Source organism: Pongo abelii, chromosome 19 (assembly GCF_028885655.2).
Source record: "Pongo abelii isolate AG06213 chromosome 19, NHGRI_mPonAbe1-v2.0_pri, whole genome shotgun sequence".
NCBI classification, from domain to species: Eukaryota; Metazoa; Chordata; class Mammalia; order Primates; family Hominidae; genus Pongo; species Pongo abelii.
The window spans coordinates 77,941,767-77,966,985 of record NC_072004.2 but is presented as its reverse complement, the minus strand read 5'-3'; the positions used below and the strand labels follow the sequence as shown (position 1 = coordinate 77,966,985).

At 40.1% G+C, this 25,219-nt stretch overlaps 1 protein-coding gene and 1 pseudogene across 14 annotated transcripts in view; one reads left to right on the top strand and one right to left on the bottom strand.

Moving 5' to 3' along the window:
* The window catches only part of TLK2 (tousled like kinase 2), a 135,555-nt gene that overhangs the window by 77,296 nt on the left and 33,040 nt on the right, over window positions 1-25,219 (bottom strand). For 6 of the 14 annotated variants that reach the window (XM_054537219.2, XM_054537220.2, XM_024234905.3 and 3 more), the window contains exons 3-6: window positions 15,105-15,176; window positions 13,671-13,740; window positions 12,772-12,815; window positions 11,613-11,708 (exon numbers count right to left, since the gene is read on the bottom strand). In XM_054537219.2, coding sequence (XP_054393194.1) covers window positions 11,613-11,708; window positions 12,772-12,815; window positions 13,671-13,740; window positions 15,105-15,176 — 282 coding nt within the window. The remainder of the gene's footprint in view (window positions 1-11,612; window positions 11,709-12,771; window positions 12,816-13,670; window positions 13,741-15,104; window positions 15,177-25,219) is intronic. The other 8 variants (XM_054537222.2, XM_054537225.2, XM_024234908.3 and 5 more) reach the window with 2 other exon arrangements.
* On the top strand, window positions 18,750-19,217 carry LOC112129634 (small ribosomal subunit protein eS10-like; annotated as a pseudogene).

Here is a 25,219-nt window from a genome sequence, read left to right as displayed (position 1 = left end):
AATTATGGAGAGCACACCAACATTATCATTGTATTATAACCTATCTAAAAATGTGACTATCTTACTCAAATTCTTTGACATTATATTTTAATGGTTCTATATTTATGAGAGTCTGAATTTACATGTTACTTTGTAGAATTCTACAAATCAACTTCATAATGCCCTCAATCCTACACAGGAAATATTATTTCTATCCTGTAGGTAAATGAAAATTAAGACATTGTCCCACGACTTTTTTTTCTTTTTTCTTTTCTTTTTTTTTTTTTTGAGATGGAGTTTCATTCTTGTTGCCCAGGCTGGAGTGCAGTGGAGAGTCTCTGCTCTCACTGCATGCAACCTCTGCCTCCTGGGTTCAAGCGATTCTCCTGTCTCAGCCTCCCAAGTAGCTGGGATTACAGGTGCCTGCCACCATGCCTGGCTAATTTTTTTGTATTTTTAGTAGAGACGGGGTTTCACCATGTTGGCCAGGCTGGTCTCGAACTCCTGACCTCAGGTGATCTGCCCGCCTCAGCCTCCCAAAGTGCTGGGATTACAGGCATGAGCCACCGTGCCTGGCCTGTCACGTGACTTTTTAGGTGAAGCTTATTTCACTCTCAATTCTATTCTCACTGTACTATATTTAGATGCAAAAATCTAAAATAAATGCAAGCAAAACAAGTTCCACAGTATACTAAAAGGATAATACACCACAGTTGCGCATAACTTACTCCAGAAACCTAAAAATGATTCAACATTAGCAAATCTACTAATGTAATTCATTACATTAAATTTAGGGAGGGATAAATTAAGATTCTTCCTGTTGGATACCAAAAAGGATACGCACACTGTTAGGCAACTCTTAAAAGACTGGAATTGGCAAGGCACGATGGCTCATGCCTGTAATCCCAGTACTTTGGGAGGCCAAGGCAGGCGGATCACTTGAGGTCAGGAGTTCAAGACCAGCCTGGCCAACGTGGTGAAACCCATCTCTACTAAAAATACAAAAATTATCCAGGCGTGGTGGTGGGCACCTGTAATCCAAGATACTCGGGAGGCTAAGGCAGGAGAATCACTTAAACCCAGGAGGCGTAAGTTGTAGTGAGCCCAGATTGCGCCACTGCACTCCAGCCTGGGTAACAGAGCGTGACTCTCTCTCAAAAAAAAAAAAAAAAAAAAAAAAAAAAAAGACTGGAATTATCCACTTTTAATGCAATGAAGAGTATGTTTTTCAAAAATTAAAATATCATAATTAATGGCGCTAAGACTGGAGACCCTTTCATTAAAGCTAGAAAACAAGACAAAAGTAACACATTCTCATGTTAAACGTTATTATGAAAGTTTTAGCCAATGTAAAAAAGAAAAAAATGACGTAAAAATATTAGAAATTAAAGATTTTTAGTGTCATTTTTGGATGATATAACCATTCACAAAGGAAACTAAGCAAATCAATGGAAAAATTACTATAACAATTAAAAGGAGTTCAATAAGATGGCCAAATACAAAATAAATACACTAAAATTGATAGCTTCCCCAACTGATTTTAATCAGAGCATGTAACAGAAGGAAAAGCAGATTCAAATTAGCAAACAAAAATCTGTAAAATACTTGAAAGCAAACTTAAGAAACATGCAGAACACCTATGAAGAAAAACTATACAGCTTCACAGATGAATATAAAAGATGATCTAAGTTAAACTGTAATATCATGTTCCTGGGTTCAGATTCTACAAACATCAAATTTCTCTAAAACCGAAGTTTAATGTTTTTAATTTTGTGTTTGGCCTTTTTCTCTTCCAAGGGATAGTCTTATGGTGGTATAGTGGTCATCTAGGTTCTCTCTCATGCTTTCTTTGGCAGTTGTTTTTGTAGAATTTCACAATAAATTCTAAGGTTCACTTAAAAAAATAATCATAATCAGCCACATAATTTTTCAGAAAAAGTATCAGGGAAACTTGACCAGATATTGAAACACACTACAATGTTACATTAACTAAAACAGTATCATACAGATACAGAAGCAGACAGATTGACCAGTGGCACAGAATACAGAATTCAGAAACAGATCTATATAATATAGATATATAAGTTGTGATTAATGTGCATTTCATATTAGCGGGAACTTATTAAAAAGATGGTAGGACGTTTGTGCAGATATTAGAAAAAAGGGAAAAGTAGATTCCTACCTTTTATCACATATAAAAAATTCCAAGAAGAAAAAATAAACAAATGCTTTTAGAATTTTCCAGTGGTAAAGGACTTTTTAAACATGACATTAAAAATATAAACCATGGGCGGGGCACAGTGGCTCATGCCTGTAATCCCAGCACTTTGGGAGGCCGCAATGGGCAAATCACTTGAAGTCAGGAGTTTGAGACCAGCCTGGTCAATGTGGCAAAACCCTGTCTCACTAAAAATACAAAAATTAGCTGGATATGGTGGCACATGCCTGTAGTCCCAGCTACTCGGGAAGCTGAGGCATGAGAATCACTTGAACCCGGGAGGCAGAGGCTGCAGTGAGCCAAGATCACAACACTGCACTCCAGCCTGGGCTACACAGCAAGACCCTGTCTCAAAAAAAAAAAATTACAGACACACACACCCCCCCATGTAGGAATACACCATATGGGAACATCTAAGAATAAGACAAATCCCATAAGTCATAAAGGAAAAACACTGATAAATTTAACTACTTCAACTTTTTTACATCTGAATGGTAAAGGTCAACAAAAAGTTGAAAGACAAGATTACGAACAAGCAAAAATATTTACAATATAACAAATTAATAATATAATTTATTAAATCTTAATAAATAATGCTTTACCTATAAGTAAAACAAAAACCAAAACACACAAGTATTTCAAAAGAGACATATGCAAAGGACCTGAACAAGCATTAAAAGAGAAATCCAAAAGGCCATTAAACATATGATGTTTAATATATATAACTAATGAACAAATGCAAGTTAAAACAAGGTATTTTTCTTTATGCCAAAGGTTACAATGACAAAATTCAGTATTAGCAGGGTGTGAAAAAACTGGTACTCTCAAATTGCTAATAACCTTCTAGCAATTTATGTGATGACATTTTTAAATGACCATATTCTGACCTGGGAATTACAATTAGGGGATTTATCTGGGAAAAATGCATAAGTTAATAAGTATGTATAAGGATGTTCATTACAGCACTGTTTATAGAATACAAATGCTTACAAGATACTGGTTAAATAAACTAATACAATGGAAATAAGAAAACCTATTATATAAACATACATGTATATCTCAAAAAGTCTAGAAATATTTGCCCACCATACTCTCTAATAACAGTTCTTTTGGAGGGAACTTTCTATTTGACCATTTCTGAATTGTTGAACTTTCATAATCCACATGAATAAAGGAAATAGTTTTCCTTAATCAGGAATAGTTATTTAACGTTTTCATGTCAAAAAAATAACAGTAAAATGATCCTGACAAAGAAATTAGTTTTTGAATCTATGAGTAGAGTCCTACCCCAGCAAATGTAACAGTTTAAACCCAGGCTCCAGAACACCTGTGATACCCACTGATGACAACATTCTCACTGCAAGGGAGAATGAGCTGCAACAGTAAAATTAAACCTTCTGCCATATATTCAATAAATACCTGCCAAGGATTGAAAGATTTAAAAACATTTCTGTAAATATCCTATGTAGGCTATAGCCTTTCCTGTTTGAACCAACCTCTCCCTTGGGGGGGAGGAGGGGAAACTATACAGATAGGATAAAATATGGGCAAACAACAACAACAACAAAAACATTAAAAGCACTGAAGAGTTGATAAAGAATTAGGGATCTGCCAGGGCAAAATCTAAGGGAAATTAGGAACATAAGACAGGTAAAAGAAGCACCAAAGCCACATATGGCCTAAGGGCACCTGCAGATCTTGAATTTCCATTTTCAGGGCAACATGGTATCAAGCAGATAGTCACAGACCAAAGCCCACCCAAGGGAGAGGGTTCAATAGGAAACCCTTCCCACTTCAAGCTGGTACCCCAAAGAGCTACCTACATTCTCAAGGAAAGGGTAAACCAGAAGAAAAATTACCCCCACCCTCAGATGGCTGCCAGGAAGTTGCCTTGGCAGTGTAAGAGTTGGGGGTCCTCTTGAGAAATGTTGACACAATCCAAATCAATATTTCCTAATAGTTGAAATAAGCAAACAAAATAAACTAAACAAAATATAAGCCATAAATTCACTGAAGTGGTATATAAAAGAGGTAAAATCTCTAGGTACTCGGAGGAAGCAAATAAAAATTGTCCCTGGAGTAACACATCTTCATTCATCCTAGATCTTGAAGAAACCCCCCCAAAAAATTCTTCAAGAACAATGAGGAGTACACAGTTACAAAAAACAAAGCATAAAAGAAAGCCATGAACAACAACTAAGAAAAACAAGAGACACCAGAAACAGATTCATAAAAGCTTCAGATGCTAGAATTATCAAACGGATTATAAAATAATTGTGTCTACCATATTTTAAAAAATAAAAGACAGGCTTGAAAATATCTGCAGGAAATGTAATTCTTTTTCTTCAAAAGGCAGTAACCAATTCAATAGGGCTAATAGCAAATTAGAAACAATAAAACAGGATCTGGGAACTGAAAGGCAAGAAGAAATTATCCATGATGGAGTATATAAAGGCAAGAAGAACAAAAATACAAAAAAAGAAGTCAAAAGCCATGGTAATAAAATTAGAAAGTATAATGTATGGTTAATTAGAATTTCATAAGAGAAGGAAAAAAAAGAACAAGTCAGAGATAATATTCAAAGAGACAATGGCTAATTATTCAGAACTGATTAAAGACACCAACCCACAAATTCCAGAAGTCCAAGAAATCACAAGCAAGAGAAATGAAATGACACATCATCATAAAACTACAGAACACCATAGCTAAAGACTTTTAAAGCAGCCAGGGGAAAAAAAGCAGATACCTTCAAAGAAACAACAGGCAAATGACATCTGATTTCTTAATAGTAACAATGGAGGGTTAGAACATGGTAATGAATTACTGCTCAATTGTGTTAAAAGAAAAAAAAAAGAAAGTGAACCTAAAAATATACACAGCCGAAAATATCTTTCAGGAATAAGAGCAAAATAAAGTTATTTCAGTAAACAAAAACCTAGAGAGTTAATCCCTAGCAGATATATTCTAGAAGAATACTAAAGGAATACTTAGGCAGAAGGAAAGTGACCCCAGGTGGAAGGTGTAGGATGCAAAAAGGAAAGAAGTACAAAGAGGTAAATATACAGATAAACCTAAACGAGTACTGATAGCACTGAACAATAATATTTTATAGACCAAAAAAAGGCAAAATAAAAACATACACCACTACCACCAAATCAGTAGCAGAGTAAACAGTGTTCTGGGGACATGATTTTATTTGGTAGAGGATGAAGATACAACTGACTTCAAATTTTGGTATGTGGTAATTTATTTTTAGTTTTTCTTTTCTGGCGGTTTTGAGACAGGGTCTCACTCTATGCTACAGGATGGAGCGCAGTGGTGTGATCATGGCTCGCTCCAGCCTCGACCTCCTAGGCTCAAGGAATCCTCTCGCCTCAGCCACCCGAGTAGCTGGGACTACAAGGTGCATGCCACCATGCCTGGCTAATTTTTAAATGTTGTTTTTTGTTTGTTTGTTTGTTTCTGAGACGGAGTCTCACACTGTCACCCAGGCTAGAGTGCAGTGGTGCGATCTCGGTTCACTGCAACCTCTGCCTCCCGGGTTCAAGAGATTCTCCTGCCTCAGCCTCCTGAGTGGCAGGGATTACAGGCACCTGCCACCAAGCCCAGCTAAGTTTTTGTATTTTTAGTAGAGACAGGGTTTCACCACGTTGGCCAGGCTGGTCTCGAACTCCTGACCTCATGATTTACCTGCCTCGTACAGACAGGGATCTCACTATATTGCTTAGGCTGGTCTCGAACTCCTGAGCTCAAGTAATCCTCCTACATGGGTCCCCACGTCTCCCAAAGAGCTAGGATTACAGGCGTGAGCCACCACGCCCGGCCATATGTGGTACTTTCTAAGAGAAACACCAAAGACAGCCTAGCTACTAGCAGAGGAGGAAAATAGAAAATGACTTAAAAAAAAAATTCAATCTAAACGAAAGCAAGAAATTAAAGAAAAAGGAACACAGAACAGGCAGGATAAATAAAAAACACATTAAACGATGATATATCTAAACTGAATGTAGTGGTAATTATATTGAATGTAAATAGGATAATAAAAAATTGTAGACTTAAGAGAAAAAAATCTAATTATATGGTATTTGCCAAAGATAGAAAACATAATAATGCAAAGTTGACAGTATTAAGAATGGAAATAGTTATACCTCACAATGGTTTGCATATATTAAATATCAGATAAACCACTTTTAAAGCAAAGGGCTTCAGCCAGGCTCGGGAGCTCACATCTGTAATCCCAATACTTTGGGAGGCCAAGGCAGGCAGATCACTTGAGGCCAGGAGTTCCAGACCAGCCTGGCCAACATGGAGAAAACCCAACTAAAAATACAAAAAGATTATCTAGGCATGGTGATGCATGCCTGTAATCCCAGGTATTTGGGAGGCTGAGGCACAAGAATCACTTGAACCAGGAGGCGGAGGTTGTAGTGAGCCGAGATCGTGCACTGAACTCCAGCCTGGGCAACAGAGTGAGAACCTGTCTCAAAAATTAAAATTAAAATTAAAAAATTAAGCAAAGAGCTTTAAAGAGACGAAGAGAGTCATAATACATAAAACAAAATTTAATATAAATATAAGAAGAAACAGACAACTTCCACAATCACAACATGAGATATGAATATACACACCGCTCTTAATAATTGATAGAACAGCCAAAAATAAAAATACCTAAGATTTAAACACTGAGTTTAGCTACTGGCAAAACTAAACTATTTTGTTTATGGATTCATACATGGATAGCTTAAACTACATGAAAACGAAAATGATTACCACAAAAACTAGCCAAGTGATCACTTCTAGGGTAGTGGGAGTTGTGATCAGGGAACAGCATGTAGGTTTCCAGCTGCTGGAAATAGTTTACCTCCCTATGTAACAATTATACAGAGTTAACTTTATAGTGATTTTCTGGGAGCTTTTTTGTGAAGGACCAGATAGAAATATTTTAGGTTTTGCAGGCCACATCAGTCTCTGTCATATATTGTTCGTTTTTAAAACCTTTTAAAAATCTAAAAATCATTCCAAGCTTGCCAGGCGTGGTGGCTCACGCCTGTAATTCCAGCACTTTGGGAGGCTGAGGCGGGTGGATTACTTGAAGTCAGGAGTTAGAGGCCAGCCTGGCCAACATGGCGAAACCTTGTCTCTACTAAAAACACAAAAATTAGCCAGGCGTGGTGGTGCACACCTGTAATCCCAGCTACTCAGGAGGCTGAGGCAGGAGAATCGCTTGAACCCGGGAGGCTGAGGTTGCAGTGAGCCAAGATTGCGCCACTGCACTCCAGCCTGGGGGATAGAGTGAGACTTTGTCTCCAAAAATAAAATAAATTAAAATGAAATAAATTTAAAAAAATAAAAATCATTCCTAGCTTGCCAGCTGTGACCTGTCTTTTGCCAACTCCTGCATGAAAACTTTCATGTTTTACATACTTTATGTTTTATATTTAACACAAGTTCAAAATAATCTTTTATAGGAAAAAAGGTGAAAATAATTTTTTATCCATCTATTCTTCCCTATCAGCACAATTTTGAACACCTATTGTGTCCCAAGCACTGTTTTGGATGCTGGAAACTGAAAATGAAATAAGACATTATTGCTTACATGTCAAGTGGGGGATATTGGTTTAAAAATTACACCTTTATGTAACAAGAGACAGCAGTAAACAAAGCAAAGCAAAATCCCCATTCTTATGAGATTAACATTCTAGGCTGGGCGCGGTGACTCATGCCTGTAATCCCAACACTTTGGGAGGCCGAGAAGGGCGGATCACGAGGTCAACAGATCGATACCATCCTGGCCAACATGGTGAAACCCCGTCTCTACTAAAAATACAAAAACTAGCTGGGCGTGGTGGCATGTGTCTGTAGTCCCAGCTACTCGGGAGGCTGAGGCAGGAGAATCGCTTGAAACTGGAAGGCAGAGGTTGCGGTGAACCAAGATCGCACCACTGCACTCCAGCCTGGGCAACAAAGGCGAAACTCTGTCTCAAAAAAAAAAAAAAAAAATCTAGTCGGAAGATGGGCAATTAACTAATTATATAGTTCAAAATTAAAATATATAAATTATTAAATGAAAATTAAACTTATAACACACCAGTGAAAATAAACGACCTACAAAATACACAATGAAATGGATAAACCTCACAAAAGTAACGTGCAACAAAAGGAGCTAGACGTAAGAGTATACACTGAATGTCTTTTACACAAGATACAAAAAAAAATTCATCTATGTTGTTAGAGGTCAGGCTAGTGGCTATCCACAGCGGCAGGGAGGGGGTTAGTAACTGAAAGGGAACTCAGGGGGACTTCTGCAGCACTGGTAATATTTCTTGTGCTTGTAGAGTTTGTGAAAATTCATGTGAACTGTAGACTTACAATGTGTACTCTTCTGTACGTATAAATATGAATCAACAAAAAAATTTAAATATATATTAAAATGTATGTACATGGGTGTGTCAGGTGCCAATAACTTAGAATTAAAATAAAGTACAGTTAGGAACAAACTGACAAGGTATGAGGGACTGTTATTTTAGAGAAGTTGGCTAAGGGAGACCGCTTGGCTAAGGTCATTTTTGAGCAACAACCTGATGAAGAGATTGCTGATATCTGAGAAAAGAATGTTCCTGGAAGAGGGAATAACAAGCACAAAGACCCTATGGCAAAAGCGTTTTTCACAGAGCTCAAGGAGGCCAGTGTGGCTGCAGTGGCATGAAGGAGAGGGAGAGTGGCTGCAGATGTCAGAATCAGGTGGACGATGGGGAGCACAGATCACGCAGGAGCTTTTAGGTCACATAAAGACTTCAGTCTAGAAGTGTTGAGCAGAGGAGTGCCGGGATGTATCTGAACATTTTAACAATGACTCGGGCTATTACATTAAGACTAGGTGAAACAACGGCAAAAACAAGGAGACTACTTTGAAAGCTAATGCAGTAAACTGGAAAAATAGAATAGTGGTCATATTCTAACACATTTTAAAGGAAAAACAGGATTTTCTGACCGATTACATTTCGGGCATGAGGCTGTGACCTGAAAAACCAGATGGTGTAACCTCTCATTTACCAGGACAACGCAGATTACAGGAAGAGCAGTTCAATGTTATTGTTATGGTAGGGAAGGGAAAGCAAGAGTTCCTTTTTGGACATACTCAAGCAGTACAAGTGGAAATGTCAAGTAGACAGCTGGATACATAATTATTGGGGAAACCAGACCTATGTGAAGGGCTAGCAAGTTCATTCATCTCAACGGCAGATGGATGTGGGTACTGATGCAAGGAGCTTGGCAAATCTGCAGTAGGAGCATGTGGAAATGCTCTTCTGATTGTTTCTATTTTCTCAGTAACATAAAAAAGGAAGGCCATCAGTTAGCAGAAGAATTGCTGGAGGTTTGCAGGAGATGACAAAAATAGGACATATTCATGGAGGAAAGGGAACTAAGTAGAAATACAGTAGGACCGGCAGGCAGTGAGAGGTACACATGAGGCCAGTGCTCATGACCAGATCAGTCAGTCACCTTGGTGTTTGTGTTTTCCTCCAACCATGCTGAGTTGCCTAGAGGCAGGCAAGGAAAAGGTGGAGGATTAAGCTTTGGTTCCTATTTTAACACCTCATCTATACTCAGATTTGCATGATGATGAGGCTCAGCCACATTCATATAGCTGGCAAAAATGTCTACAGATCATTGAGTTCATCTCTTTGGTCTTCAGGTAAGATTCAACCTAAACTGACACATGAGAGATGGGTGGTCACACCATTAAAAACCAAATGAAAAAGGCATTTCAGGAAGAAAAGAGTGATAGACAACACCGAGAAATTCTACAAAACGTATCTGTCCCAAATAGATAATCTGCAATCTCATTTAATATCTTTTAGACTTTAATTGGTTTGAAACTTAAGAAAAACAGAGACACAGGCCTCTTCAACAGTTAACTAACAAACCTCAACCTGCCCAAATTGGATCTATCATCAAACATTTCTAACATTTTAAACTATGGCCAAGGATGGTCTGACACAATGGCTAATGCCTGTAATCTCAACACTTTGGGAGGTGGAGGCAGGCAGACCACATGATCTCAGGAGTTTGAGACCAGCCTGGGCAATATGGTGAAACCACGCCTCTACAAAAAAATACAAAAATTAGCCGGGCGTAGTGGTACATGCCTGTAGTACGAGCTACTCAGGAAGCTGATTTGGGAGAATCACTTGAGCCTAGGAGGCAGAGGTTGCAGTGAGCCATGATCGTACCACTGCACTCTAGCCTGAGTGACAGAGCGAGACTGTCTCAAAAAAAAAAAAAATTTTATATATATATATATATGGCAAGGATGACACAGTAATAGCCAAAACTTCTTAGTTGTTTTCACAAATTTAACTTATGTTTTCATAAGTGCTTTAATAATTACAATAATCCTAATGAAGGTTTTTATGAGACAGTAGAGGGGGAGAAAGTACATTTTAAAATACTTTAACAATACAGAAGCCTAAATCGCTTAGGAAATGAGTACTATTACACAACTCTACCAAGGCAAAGAAAAACAACTTTCCTAAAAATCAGTGATCTAAAATAAAAACTTCTGTCCCAGAGACCCTGTCTCCCAAGATCCCAGAGGGAATACCTAAGGCATTAAGGGATAGAGCACACTCTTGAGTAAGAGGTCTTACACAGTATCAACAAATAATGAGAAGACACTGGAGCAAATAAACATAATCCTACGTTAGCTTATTCAGGAATTCTCAACCTCGGCACCACTGATATTTTGGACCAGGTAATTCTTTTTTGCAGGGAGGCTGTCCTAATATTACAGAATGTTTACCAGCATCCCTGACTTCTACCCAGTAGATGCCTATAGTGTCATCCCCATACCTCCAAGCAGTGACAACCAATAATGACTCCAGTTACTGATAAATGTCCCTGAGGGGCAAAACTGTCACCAACTGAGAACCATTAACTTAGGTATAATGTTTTTAAGACCTTCAGATCTCTCTTACAGGCTGGAAACATACCTATCACAAATCTGTATAGCATTAGTTTTTCTAGTACATTACTGAGTAAGCTCTGGAGATAACTCAATTATGCCAGAAGCTGGTCAAATTTTAAAATACAAATAAACCCTAAAGGAACATACAAATTTGGCAAGGGAAAAAACCTAATGTTTCAATTGGAATCAATTCTTTGATAGACTACTGAACTGTAGGATTAGAGGTAATTTATTATATAGAGATAATAGGATTGGCTCTTCTGAAAAAAGCTAATTTACTGATAACAGATTTGAATCAAAGTAAGGGATTCATAGGTAAAACTATGAACTTTTCTCCCTAATGCTTCATTCCCTGTGGGTAATTAATGAAAGAGAAACTTTGCTTGAGTGTTTCTGGGCATCTTGTCTCCTACAACAGGTGTCAAATTTCTCCAGGTGAATGCTTACCGGTAAGGGATTGGATAAGGAATGTTGCGGTGAGGATCGTGCAACTGGTGGAACACTTCTGCCAGGGCTGGTTCCTGGCCCGCTTCCCCCAGCAAACTGGCCAACAGGGAAAAACGGATATGAATAATTCAAAACAGTACTATGCTTCAGATAAGGAGAGTAAAAGATTAATACACAAACAGATCTTAATTATATGGCCCCTTTAAGTTAATACATCTTACTCTAGAGAGAAAATGCCACACAAGTCAAATTCTGCTAATTTTTAATGAGATTTTTAAGAAGGAGCTCCAGCAGAAATATACCAAGATATAAAGAAAACATGGCTAGAAAGCTGAAGATATACATGATTTTGAAAGGACATGAGAGAAGAATGTTTTCCCTTCTTGTCTCAAAATACACAAAGCAGAAATGCAGTGGTGCAGTGAATGTTAGTGTTTTTAGTAACCACTAACGATGGGTCAGGGAACTCACTACACGTTCCACTGGACTAAAGGGAGGAGGACAAAAGAAGAGTCCAAGTCATTCCACCTCAATCTTTGTAAGACACAAAACCTCATCTGGCCAAGAGAAAAATCACCTCATTTGTGAATTCTTATATCATCACAGACAAGACACATAATAAATTTAAATTTAGGAAGGCAGCAGCAATTTTCTCTTATTGAGAGATGGGGCAGCATTAACTGATGAAGATGGGGAGAAAGGGAAGAAGAGTACAGTAAAGGCAAAACATTACTTTCTTTCTTTCTTTTTTTTTTTTTGGAGACAGGGTCTCACTGTCACCCAGGCTGGAGTGCAGTAGATCATGGCTCACTGCAGCCTCGACTTCTCAGGCTCAAGTGATCCTCCCACCTCAGCCTCCCAAGTAGCCAGGACTGTAAGTGTGTGCCACCACACCTGGCTAATTTTTTCTGTTTTTTGTAGAGACGGGGTTTCCCCATGTTGCCCAGGTTGGTCTCGAAATCCTGGGTTCAAGCGATCCTCCCATCTCGGCCTCCCAAAGTGCTGGGATTACAAGCATAAGCCACCTCGCCTGGCCAAAATATTACTTTCTAAAGCCTCAAATGAACACAAAGATTTAGGTTTTTTTTTAAAAAATCACTATAGAGTTTTTTTGTTTTGTTTTGTTTTTTTGTTTGTTTTTTCAAAAAATGTAACTTACCTCAAAGTAATCACTAATTTTATGTCCCCTAGGAGTGCCTTTCCCTGAAAATGAAACCAAAGTAAATACAGTTTTTCCAATACACATATAAACCATCATTCACTAAAATGTACTATACATTCAGTAACTACATACATTGCTATAAACCCAAGTGTCAGCTTTACTTGTAACAAATGAGCCAAAATACCTTAGCCTAAGAGCAGACTATTTCCTCCATAAAATAAAGGACTGAACAAGCGGTGAAAGGAAGAATTTTTCACAGCTTTAAGATTCTGTAATTTTTCTTGTCACTTTAGGAGAATTTTGCTCCCAAAGACAAAATGAATTATCTGTAGATTTTAAAAGATAAGAAGGATGCAACAAGACTGGGCTTTCTATTCCTTAGAATGGGAGAAAAAAAAGCCAAGCCATTTTTTCTTTCTTTGATTATATAAAGATATTTGGCATTATAACCATCATGTTTACAGATTTATCCCAGTGGGTTCCAATATTCAACTAAACAACTGCCATGGAAGAGCAGTAGGCAGAAAGGACAGTAATGTAAATGAAGCACTTTCAGCTGGCTGTCATTAACAAATCACTGATCTAACAAAAGACAGAGTTAAAACTCTGACATAACCTCTTTTTTGTACAATATATGCTTGGTGTAAAGAAAAACCTGTGGTTAAGATTGTTAGCTTACAACAGGGAAAACAAAGAGTCCCCGAAGAACTAACACTGTTTTGTCAGGTGTATATCAAATGGCAAGTCTGTAATAAACAGTCTGATATTCCCTTAAGATACACAAACGTCCTTTATCAGGAATCCCTGTGTACAAACTAATTATTTAGTATGAGTTAGAAAATTCTATCTAAGTACATTAGAATTGAGTACTTTTGTTGATAAGAAATTATTACTACCTTGGCTAGTTTCATATGGTTCAGCTTTTCTTTTCCGATTTCGCTGGTCATTCTGCTTTTTCTCAGGAGTCTGTTAAATACCATATAAGTCACAATTAGCATTTTGGTAAATTTTTCACGTTAGGAAAAACAGCGAGTATACACAAAATATTGAATATATAAACAGATATAACTGGCCCAGACAAGTCCTGAATCACTGTCTTCCTCTTAAAACTGAGTATAACAAAGACTATTAGGGTCTAGAACCAAACCACCCACACAATTTTTGGCAAACTGTTTAAAATATCAGAGCTTGAGTTTATTCATCTGTAAATCAGAGGTGCTACAAAACTTTCATAAGATATTTAATAAAGCGCAAATGTAGGACAAATGTCTACCATATATTAAGTTCTCAGAAAACTGCTGTTACACTACTTCTACTTTAAATCCAATCTTTCTTCCAGAAAGGAGAGATCTGCAAAGTACAAAGTAGGTAGCTACAGACTTACACTTAGACCCATCTATAGGCAGCTAGGTTATATGCCAAATAAAAAAAAAAAAAATCTCATGCATGAGGGCTGTGAATAGTTAAGCAAATGAACAAAAAATCTTCGCCAGGCACTGCGGCTCATGTCTGTAATCCCAGCACTTTGGAGGCTGAGGTGGGAGGATGGCTTGAGTTCCAGACCAGCCTGGGCAACACAGCGAGGCCCGGCCTCTAAAAATATTTTTAAAAATTAGCCAGGCATGGTGGCACCTAGCTACTCAGGAGGCTGAGACAGGAGGACTGCTTGAGTTCAGGAGTGTCAGGTTACAACGAGCTATGATTGCACCACTGCACTCCGGCCTGCATGACAGAGCGAGGAGGCCATGTCTCGAAAAAAGTTGTAAAAATAAAATCAGTAAATCAATTTTATCTTCCATCTAAACAGGAACAATATTGCAAATTTCTATCCTTTACTGATGGCAACTATGCAAAAATTTTAAAACATGTAAGATCCATACATAATTATAATAAAAACCCGTGAGGGCCACATCATAACTGTACGTATGCAAAGAGCACACAACTCCAAGGGGAGCAATTTACACAGAGTCTAACAGCACCCAGGGAGTTAATTAAGCAGTGCTATCTTTTCTGTGAGATGGGGGTCTCACTCTGTCACCCAGGATGGAGTGCAGTGGTGCCATCACAGCTCACTGCAGCCTCATTCTCCCGGGTGCAAACGATCCTCCCACCTCCAAGTAGCTGGGGCCACAGGTGTGCACCACCACGCCCTGCTAAGTTTTTCTGTAGAAACGAGTTCTCACTATGTTGCCCAGGCTGGTCTCCAACTCCCAGCCTCAAGCAATCTGCCCGCCTCAGCCTCCCAAAGTGCTGGGATTATAGCCTTGAGCCACCAAACCTGGCTCAAAAGTACAAGTATGAAAAGTCCTGCCATGAACATAGCTTCTTACCTCTACTTCTTTATCACTCAAGGATCCGACGCTGCACAAGCTCTGGTTGGAAGACTCACTATTAAGTGGTCCCTGAAAGAAAAAAAAATCATAAATAAATTTTAATTTAAAAGGATAGCAAAACTGAAGAAGCAGCCTGATGATTTTTTTTTTTTTTTTTAGACAGAGTTTCACTGTTGTCATCCCGGCTGGAATGCAATGGCATGATCTCGGCTCACTGCAACCTCTGCCCCCTGGGTTCAAGTGATTCTCCCACCTCAGCCTCCCGAGTAGCTGGGATTACAGGTGCCCACCACCACGCCCGGCTGATTTTTGTATTTTTAGTAGAGATGGGGTTTCACCATGTTGGCCAGGCTGGTCTCGATCTCCTGACCTCAGGTGATCCGCCTGTCTCGACCTCCCAAAGTGCTGGGATTACAGTTGTGAGCCACCACGCCCATCCCTGAGGGCTCTCTTTATTCCTGGGAAGAATGCGACTTTAGCGTTTCTCATCCTGCCCTGACTTCTGTTGCTGAGGCTGTCTCAGGCAAGTACTCTCAGAGGCAGGGGCTCCCTTCTTCTGCTCAATCCCTGCTTGTGGAAAAGGGGCTCTTTCACAGGCATGACACACTGAGAATACTGGGAATCCAATGACCCTTTCTCCCAGCTCATCGGACAGTGGTTCCACAACAGGAGAAACAAGCCAAGAGGACCCCAGGCTGCTGACCTGACCCATACCCTCCTAGAGCTGGGGTAGCATTCACAGAAAAGCTTGCCATTTTCCCCACCTAGTCTAGCACTAGAACCCTGGCTCAGATACTTTGCCTAAGGGAAGAAGCAGGAACACAGAGTATCTCAAAGGACCTAACTTCACTTGCAAGAGTGTGACAAGTTTCAGTCTAAGGGTGTTCCCAAAAACAATAGGGGTTGTGGTACTAGGCAAGTGGAAAGAGGCTCCTGGATGTAATGAAGATACAGCCTAGACTGTAGACTGGCTAGTTTGTAGGAGAGACTCAGGGCATAAAACAGCCACAAGGAGCCTTCCTTTTATAACTAATGACTAGTTCAGCAAGGTTGTAGAACACAAGATTGATAGACAAAAATCCATTTTTTTATACTTGCAATGAACAATCTGAAAATGAAGAAAATAATTCCATACACAGTAGCATGAAGAGGAAGAAATAATTTTATATTATAAACAATAATAATTTATTATTGTTTCACCATGTTGGCCAGGCTGGTCTCGAACTCCTGACCTCAGGTGATCCACCCACCTCCGCCTCCCAAAGTGCTGGGATTAAAGATGTGAGCCACCACACCCGGCCCCAGCTGACTTCTTTGTAGAAACTGGTAGGCAAATTCTAACATGCATATGGAATTGCTAGGAACCAATCCTGAAAAAGTCGGAAGGCTCATACTTCATCACCTAAAAACAAAGCCACAGTAATCAAGACAGTATAGTACTACCATAAGGTTAGATCAATGGAATAGAATTGAGAGTCCAGGAATAAATCCATAATTGTGGTCAAATGATTTTTGACAAGGGTGCCAACACAATTCAATGAGGGAAAGAATAGTCTTTTCAGCAAATGGTGCCAGGAGTAGATAGCCACAGGCAAAACAATGAAGTTGGACCCTTCCTTCACATCAACATAAAAATTAACTCAAAACAGGCTGGGAGCAGTGGCTCACTCCTATAATCCCAGTACTCTGGGAGGCCAAGGTAGGTGGATCCCTTGAGCTCAGGAGTTAGAGACCAGCCTGGCCAACATGGTGAAACCCCATCTCTACCAAAAATACAAAAAATTAGCGAGGCATGGTGGTGTGCACCTGTGGTCCCAGCTACTTGGAGGCTGAGGTGGGCAGATCGCCTGAGCCCGAGAAGCAGAGGTTGCAGTCAGCCAAGATAGCGCCACTGCACATCGCACTCCAGCCTGGGTGACAGAGCCAAGACCTTGTCTCAAAACAAAACAGTTATGAGTAAAATAAAAACATGTTTATTACTTAATTTTAAAAGCAATTTTTCCTATTTTTATGTTACTGCTGATATACAGAAATTATTAATTTTCATGGTTTTTATTTAGCCAGTCATTTTACTGAATTGTTCTTCTTAATCATTTTCAGTCTTTTCCTTTCTTTCTTTTTTTTTTTTTTTTTTTTTTTGGAGATAGAGTCTCGCTCTGTAGCCCAGACGTGATATCAGCTCACTGCAACCCCTGCCTCCCAGATTCAAGCAATTCTCCCGCCTCAGCCTCCCATGTAGCTGGGATTACAAGCACACACCACCACGCCTGGCTAATTTTTTTGTATTTTTAGTAGAGAAGGGGTTTCACCATGTTGGCCATGCTGGTCTGGAACTCCTGCCTTCAAGTGATCCGCCCACCTCAGCCTCCCAAAGTGCTGGGATTATAGCCATGAGCCACTGCGCCCGGCCCAGTTTGTTCCTTTCCATTTAGTTGTCTAGGTATAAAATCACAGCATTTGTAAATAACAAGGTTTTATATGGTATTTTCATGGTAATATCTCTAAAGCTTTACCATTAAAAACTATATTAACCCATTTATGCCCAAGGTTGCAAATTTTTTCTGTGAAAAATCAGACCTTGGTGATGACCTTGAGCAGCAGGATATCAATAACTCCCACAAGCTTAGCAACCCAATAATGAAACACTAAGCATAAATGGGCTAAGACCCCAAACGGACAAAACAATCTTGAAAAAGAACTAAGTTGGAGGTCCCACACTTCCTGATTTCAAAACTTACTACATGCCAGGCGCAATGGCTCACGCCTGTAATCCCAGCACTTTGGAAGGTCGAGACAGGCGGATCACCTGAGGTCAGGAGTTCAAGACCAGCCTGGCCAACATGGTGAAACCCCATCTATACTAAAATTACAAAACATAGTTGGGCGAGGTGGTCCACACCAATAGTCCCAGCTAGTCGGGAGACTGAGGCAGGACAATTGCTTGAACCTGGGAGGTGAAGGTTGCAGTGAGCCGAGATTGCACCACTGCATTCCGGCCTGGGCAACAAAGTGAGACTCCGTCTCGAAAAATAATAATAATAATTAATTTTTAAAAATTACAAAGCTATAGTAATCAGAACATCGTGGTATTGGCATTAAAGACAGACATATATCAATGGAAAAGAATGGACAGCCAGAAGGAAATCCTCACATACATGGTCAAATGATTTTTGATAAGGTGCCAAGGCTATTCAATGGTGAAAGTCAATTTTTTCAAAACCTGGTGCTGGAGGCTGGCGCAGTGGCTCACGCCTGTAATCCCAGCAATTTGGGAGGATGCGGGCGGATCACTTGAGGTCAGGAGTTCGAGCCCAGTCTGGCCAATATGGTGAACCCAACCTCTACTAAAAACACAAAAATTAGCTGGGCATGGTGACACACGCCTGTAATCCCAGCTACTCCGGTGGCTGAGGCACGAGAATCACTTGAACCTGCAAGGTGGAGGTTGCAGTGAGCTGAGATTACTGCCAGTGCACTCCAGCCTGGACGACAGAGTGAGACTGTCTCAAAAAATGGTGCTGGAGAAACTGGATATGTAATGCAAATGAAATGAAAGTTGGACCATTACCACATGCAAAAATTAACTCAAAACACATCAAAGACCTAAACATAAGAACTAAAACTAGCTTTCCAGCCCCGGCCCCGGACCCTGCAGCCGCAGAGATGTTGATGCCTAAGAAGAACCGGATTGCCATTTATGAACTCCTTTTTAAGGAGGGTGTCATGGTGGCCAAGAAGGATGGCCACATGCCTAAGCACCCGGAGCTGGCAGACAAGAATGTGCCCAACCTTCATGTCATGAAGGCCATGCAGTCTCTCAAGTCCCGAGGCTACGTGAAGGAACACTTTGCCTGGAGACATTTCTACTGGTACCTTACCAATGAGGGTATCCAGTATCTCCATGATTACCTTCATGTGCCCCCGGAGATTGTGCCTGCCACCCTACGCCGTAGCCGTCCAGAGACTGGCAGTCCTCAGCCTAAAGGTCTGTAGGTAAGGAGTGCTGTGCTACCTGGTGCCGACAAGAAAGCCGAGGCTGGGGCTGGGTCAGCAACCGAATTCTAGTTTAGAGGCGGATTTGGTCGTGGACGTGGTCAGCCACCTCAGTAAAACTGGAGAGGATTCTTCTGCATTGAATAAACTTACAGCCAAAAAAAAAAAAAAAAAAAAAAGAACTAAAACTATAATCAACTCTTAGAAGAAAACAGGGAGAGCCGGGCGCGGTGACTCATGCCTGTAATCCCAGCACTTTGGGAGGCCGAGGTGAGCGGATCACCTGAGTTCAGGAGTTTGAGACCAGCCTGGCCAACATGATGAAACCCCATTTCTACTAAAACTATAAAAATTAGCTGGGCGTGGTGGTGGGCGCCTGTAATTCCAGCTACTCAGGAGGCTGAGGCAGAAGAATCACTTGAACCTGGGAGGAGGAGTTTGCAGTGAGCTGGAATCGTGCCACTGCACTCCAGCCTGGGCTACAGAGACTCCATCTCAAAAAAGAGAAAAAAAAAAAAAAAGAAGAAGAAGAAGAAAACAGGGAGAAAGTGTTACAGCGTTGAATTTAGCAATGATTTCTCGAATGTGACACCAAAAGCAGAGATAAAAACAGTAAAAATACATAAAATAGACATCAAAATTTAAAATCTGTGCATTAAACGACACAATCAACAGAATAAAAAGGAAACCCATGGAATGGGAGAAAATACTTGCAATTTATATATATGGTAAGGCATTAATAACCCAAATATATGAATAACTGCTACAACTCAACAACAACAAACAACCCAATGAAAACATGGGCAAAGGACTTGAACAGATATTTCTCCAAAGATATAAAAATGGCCAACGACCACATGAAAAGGTGCTCAAAATCACTAATTTTAGGAAACTGCAACTCACAAAAAGACACCGCCTCACATCCATTGAGGTGACCACTACCAAGAAAACAAAAAACCAACCAACCCTACAAAATAACAAGTATTGGTGAGGATCTGGAGTAACTGGAATACTTGTACACTGTTGATGGGAATGTAAAATGGTGTAGCCACTATGGAAAACTATGGCAGTTCCTCAAAAACAGAATTATCATGATACAACAATTCCATTTCTGGGAATATACCCAAAAGAGTTGAGAGCAGGGCGTCAAAGAGATAGCTGTGCAACCATGTTCATGGCAGTATTATTCACAATAGCCAAAAGGTGGAAGCAACTCAAATATCCACCAACAAATGAATGGATAAACAAAATGTGGTGTATACATGAAATTCTACATTCTACAACATGGATAAACCCTGAGAGCATTATGCTAAGTGAATAAGCCAGTCACAAGAAGACAAATACTTTGTGATTCCACTTAGATGAGGCACCTATAATAGTCAAATTCATAGAGTCAGAAAGTAGAATGGTAGCTGCCAGGGGTTGGGGAGGAAAGTGGATATGAGGAGTTGTTGAATGGGCATTTCAGTTTTCATTTTCCTAGGTAAAAAAAGTTCTGGAGATTGGATGCAAACAATATGAATGTATTTACTACTGAACTGTACACTTAAAAATGGTTAAGATGGTGGGCCAGGCACGGTGGCTCAGGGCTGGGCGCGGTGGCTCACACCTGTAATCCCAGCACTTTGGGAGGCTGAGGCAGGTGGATCACGTGAGGCCAGGAGTTTGAGAGAAGCCTGACCAACATGGCGAAACCCCATCTCTACTAAAAATACAAAAATTAGCCGGGTGTGGTGGCAGGCGCTTGTAATCCCAGCTTCTCAGGAGGCTGAGGCAGGAGAATGGTTTGAACCCGGGAGGCAGAGGTTGCATTGAGCCAAGATTGCGCCACTGCACTCCAGCCTGGGCAACAAGAGCAAAACTCCATCTCAAAAAAAAAAAAAAAAAAGGTTAAGATGGTAAATTTTATGTTATGTGTATTTTACCACAATTAAAAAGTTTTTGAAACTGTATTGTTTTTAAAATTACAAAGGAGGAATGACTATTGAGTTTATCCAATTTTTTTTTTTTTTTTTTAAATTATTATTGACTGGGCATGGTGGCTCACACTTGTAAGCCCAGAACTGCGGGCGGCTGAGGTGGTGGATCATTTGAGGTCAGGAGTTCCAGACTAGCCTGGCCAACATGGTGATACCCCCATATCTACTAAAAATACAAAAATTAGCCAGGCGTGGTAGCATACACCTGTAGTCCCAGCTACTTGGGAGGCTGAGAGGTGGAGGTTGCAATGAGCTGAGATCGCACCACTGCACACCAGCCTGGGCAACAGAGCGAGACTCCATCTCAAAAAAAAAAATTATTATTTATTTGCCGTGTTGTAAAGTAATAACAATAATAACTAACACTTACGTAGCACTTTTTTTAAACGCAATCCTCAAAAGCTCACATAATGTAGCACTTTACAGGCAAGACATTCTATATTAGCACATTTAATCATCACAGCTTATAAAAACAGACCCTTGGCCGGGCGCGGTAGGCTTACGCCTGTAATCCCAACACTTTGGGTGACTGAGGCGGGTGGATCACAAGGCCAGGAGTTCAAGACCAGCCTGGCCGAGATGGTGAAACTCTGTCTCTACTAAAAATACAAAAAATTAGCTGGACGTGGTGGCGGGTGCCTGTAATCCCAGCTACTCAGGAAGCTGAGGCAGAGAACTTCTTGAACCCGGGAGGCAGAGGTTGCAGTGAGCCAAGATCACACCACTGTACTCTAGCCTGGGTGACAGAGCGAGACTCCGTCCCAAAAACAAAACAAAACAAAAAAAACAGACCCACATAAATATATCCAACTGATTTTTTACAAAAGTATAAAAGCAATTTAATAGGGTTCACCCCTGTGATCCCAACACTTTCAGAGCATGAGGTGGGAGGATCGCTTGAGGATCACTTGAGCCCAGGAGTTTGAGACCAGCCTGGGCAACAAAGCGAGATCCCATCTGTACAAAAAAATGAAAAAGTTAGCCAGCCATAGTGGCACTGTCTGTAGTCCTAGCTCCTAGCTAATTAGAAGGCTCGGGGGGAGCTCAGGAGTGCAAGTGCAAGGTTACAGTGAATTATGATCACACCACTGCACTCCAGCCTGGGCAACAGAGTAAAACCCTGTCTCTTTTTAAAAAAAAAAAAAAAAAAAAAAAAAAAAGGCAATTTAATAAATTACATAAACTGAAAAAAGAGACTTTTACATAAATGCTACTGGAACAACTAGATGCATAGGCAAAACAAACAAACAAAACAAAAAAAACACCTTGCTTACACCTTATAAAACATTAACTCGGCCGGGTGCGGTGGCTCACGCCTGTAATCCCAGCACTTTGGGAGGCCGACGCAGGTGGATCACTTGAGGTCTGGTGTTCAAGACCAGCCTGGCCAACATTGTGAAACCCCGTCTCTACTAAAAATACAAAAAGTTAGCTGGGCATGGTAGCAGGTGCCTGTAATCCCAGCTACTTGGGAGGCTGAGGCAGGAGAATTGCTTGAACCTGGGAGGCAGAGGTTGCAGTGAGCTGAGATCGCACCATTGCACTCCAGCCCAGGCAACAAGAGCGAAACTTCGTCTCAAATAATAATAATAATAATAATAATAAATAAATAAATTTTTAAAAAAGAAAAAATAGATCAAGAACTTAAATGTAAAACATGAAACTGTTAGGAAAAAAGGGGAGAAAAATCTCTACAACTTAGAACTAAGCCAACAGTTCCTAGATTTGACACCAAAAGCTCTAATCTACAAAAGGAAACATTGATAAATGGAAACTCATCAAAAGTACAGAGTAAGACCCTATAAACAGGATGAGGAAACAAATTACTGACTGGAAGAAAATATTTTCAAGTCACACATCTACCAAAGAACTTGAGATTAGACTATCTAAAGAATTCCAATTAGAAAATTGGCAAAAAAATATGAACAGACATTTTACTAAAGAGGATGTAGGCCGGGGGCGGTGGCTCACCAGCACTTTGGGAGGCTGAGGCGGGCGGATTACCTGAGGTCGGGAGTTCGAGACCAACCTGACAGGACCCAACATGGAGAAACCCTGTCTGTACTGAAAAACACAAAATTAGCCGGGCGTGGTGGTGCATGCCTGTAATCCCAGCTACTCGGGAGGCTGAGGCAGGAGAATTGCTTGAACCCAGGAGGCAGAGGTTGCAGTAAGCCGAGACCATGCCACTTGTACTCCAGCCTGGGCAATAAGAGCGAAACTCCAACTCAAAAAAAAAAAAAAAAAAAAGGAGGGGTGATGTAAAGATGCTAATGAGCACAAGAAAAGATGTTCAACACATTAGCCTTTAGGGAAATAAAAGTTTAAACCACAATGAGATTTCATTACACACCTTTAAGAATGGTTAAAATAAAAAATAGCAACAACACTAAACGCTGTCAAGGATATAGAGAAACTGAATCACTTACATATATTGCTGGTGAGAATGTAAAAAGGTAAAGCCTTTTTTGACGGTTTCTTTTAAAACTAAAAATGCACTTAAAACTTATCATTTGACCTAGCAATTGTACTCTTGAACATTTATTCCAGAGAAAGAAAAACATGTTGGTGTAAAAACCTCTATAAGAATGTTCAGAGTAGCTTTGTTCATAATAGCCAAAAACTGGAAACAAACCAAATGTCCTCATGCAGGCAATGGTTAAGCAAAGTGTACTATATCCACACCATGGAACACTGCACAGCAATAAAAAGGAATGGCCTATTTATATATGCAAAATCTTGGAACTTCAAGGAAATTATGCCGAGTGAAAAAAAGCCAATCTCAAAAAGCTGTAGGCTGGGTGCGGTGGCTCACACCTGTAATCCTAGCACTTTGGGAGACCAAGGCAGGAAGATTGCTTGAACCCAGGAATTCAAGACCAGCCTGGCCAATATAGTGAGACCCTGTCTCTACAAAAAATTTAAAAATTAGCTAGCATGGTGGGGTGCACCTGTAGTCCCAGCTACTCTGGAGGCTGAGATGGGAGGATCACTTGAACCCAGGAGGCAGACGCTGCAGTGAGCTAAGATCGCACCACTGCATTCCAGCCTGAGTGACAGGGTGAGACTCTGTCTCAAAACAAAAGGTTGTGTACTTTGTGACTCCATTTATATATATTACATTCTTGAAATAATGAAATTATAGAGGAAAATAGATCTGTAGTTGTCAAGAATTAAGTTTTCAAGGGAGAGTGGGTAGGTGTGGCTACAAACGCGTAGCAGGAAAGAGCTTTGTGATGAAGCAGTTCTGCATCTTGACTGTAGTGGTTACAAGCTACACATGTGATAAAATTGCCTAGACATGTAATACACACACACAAATGATTCATGTATAACTTGAAATCTGAATTAGTCCTATGGATTGTACCAATGTCAATTTTTTGGTTTTAATAATGTACTAGAATTATACATGAGGAGAGATGCACGGTGCATGAACAGAACCTTCCCATACATTTTGTGCAACTTCCTGCCAATCTCTAATTACTCTGAAATAAAAAAGATTTTTCTAAAGTTTTTGGGGTTTCATGTATTACTTATTATTGTAAAGTAATAATAATGATAACCAACACTTAGGTAGCATTTGCTAGGGCCAGGTATATCAGGGCATTTAACCCTCATAACAACCTGTTATGAGCTGAACTGTGTCCTCCCAAAATTCCTATGTTGAAGCCCTAATCTCCAGTACTTTAGTGTATTTGGAGATAGAAGCGTAAATCCAATAAAACTGGTATTCTTATGAAAGGACATCAGGACAAAGAGTGAGAGAGAGCAAGTGAGCACGCACAGACATGTATGCACACAGAGGGACTACAATATGAGGCCACGGGAAGGAGGCAGACACCTGCAAGCCAAGGAGAAAGGCCTCAGAAGAAACCAAACCTGTTGACACCTTGCTATTGCACTTCTAGTCTTCAGAACTATAAGAAAATAAATTTCTGTTGTTTAAGCCACGCAGTCTGTGGTATCTGTCATGGTTGCCCTACCTTGCGAGGCAGCTGCTCTTATTACTCACTTATAGATGAGGAAAGCATAAGAGAAGATCAATAAACTCATTCAAGGTCACACAGTCATTAGGAAGCAAAGCCAAGATCTGAACCAAGGCTATCTGGTTCAAAAAAAAGTACTTCTCACCATTAAGCC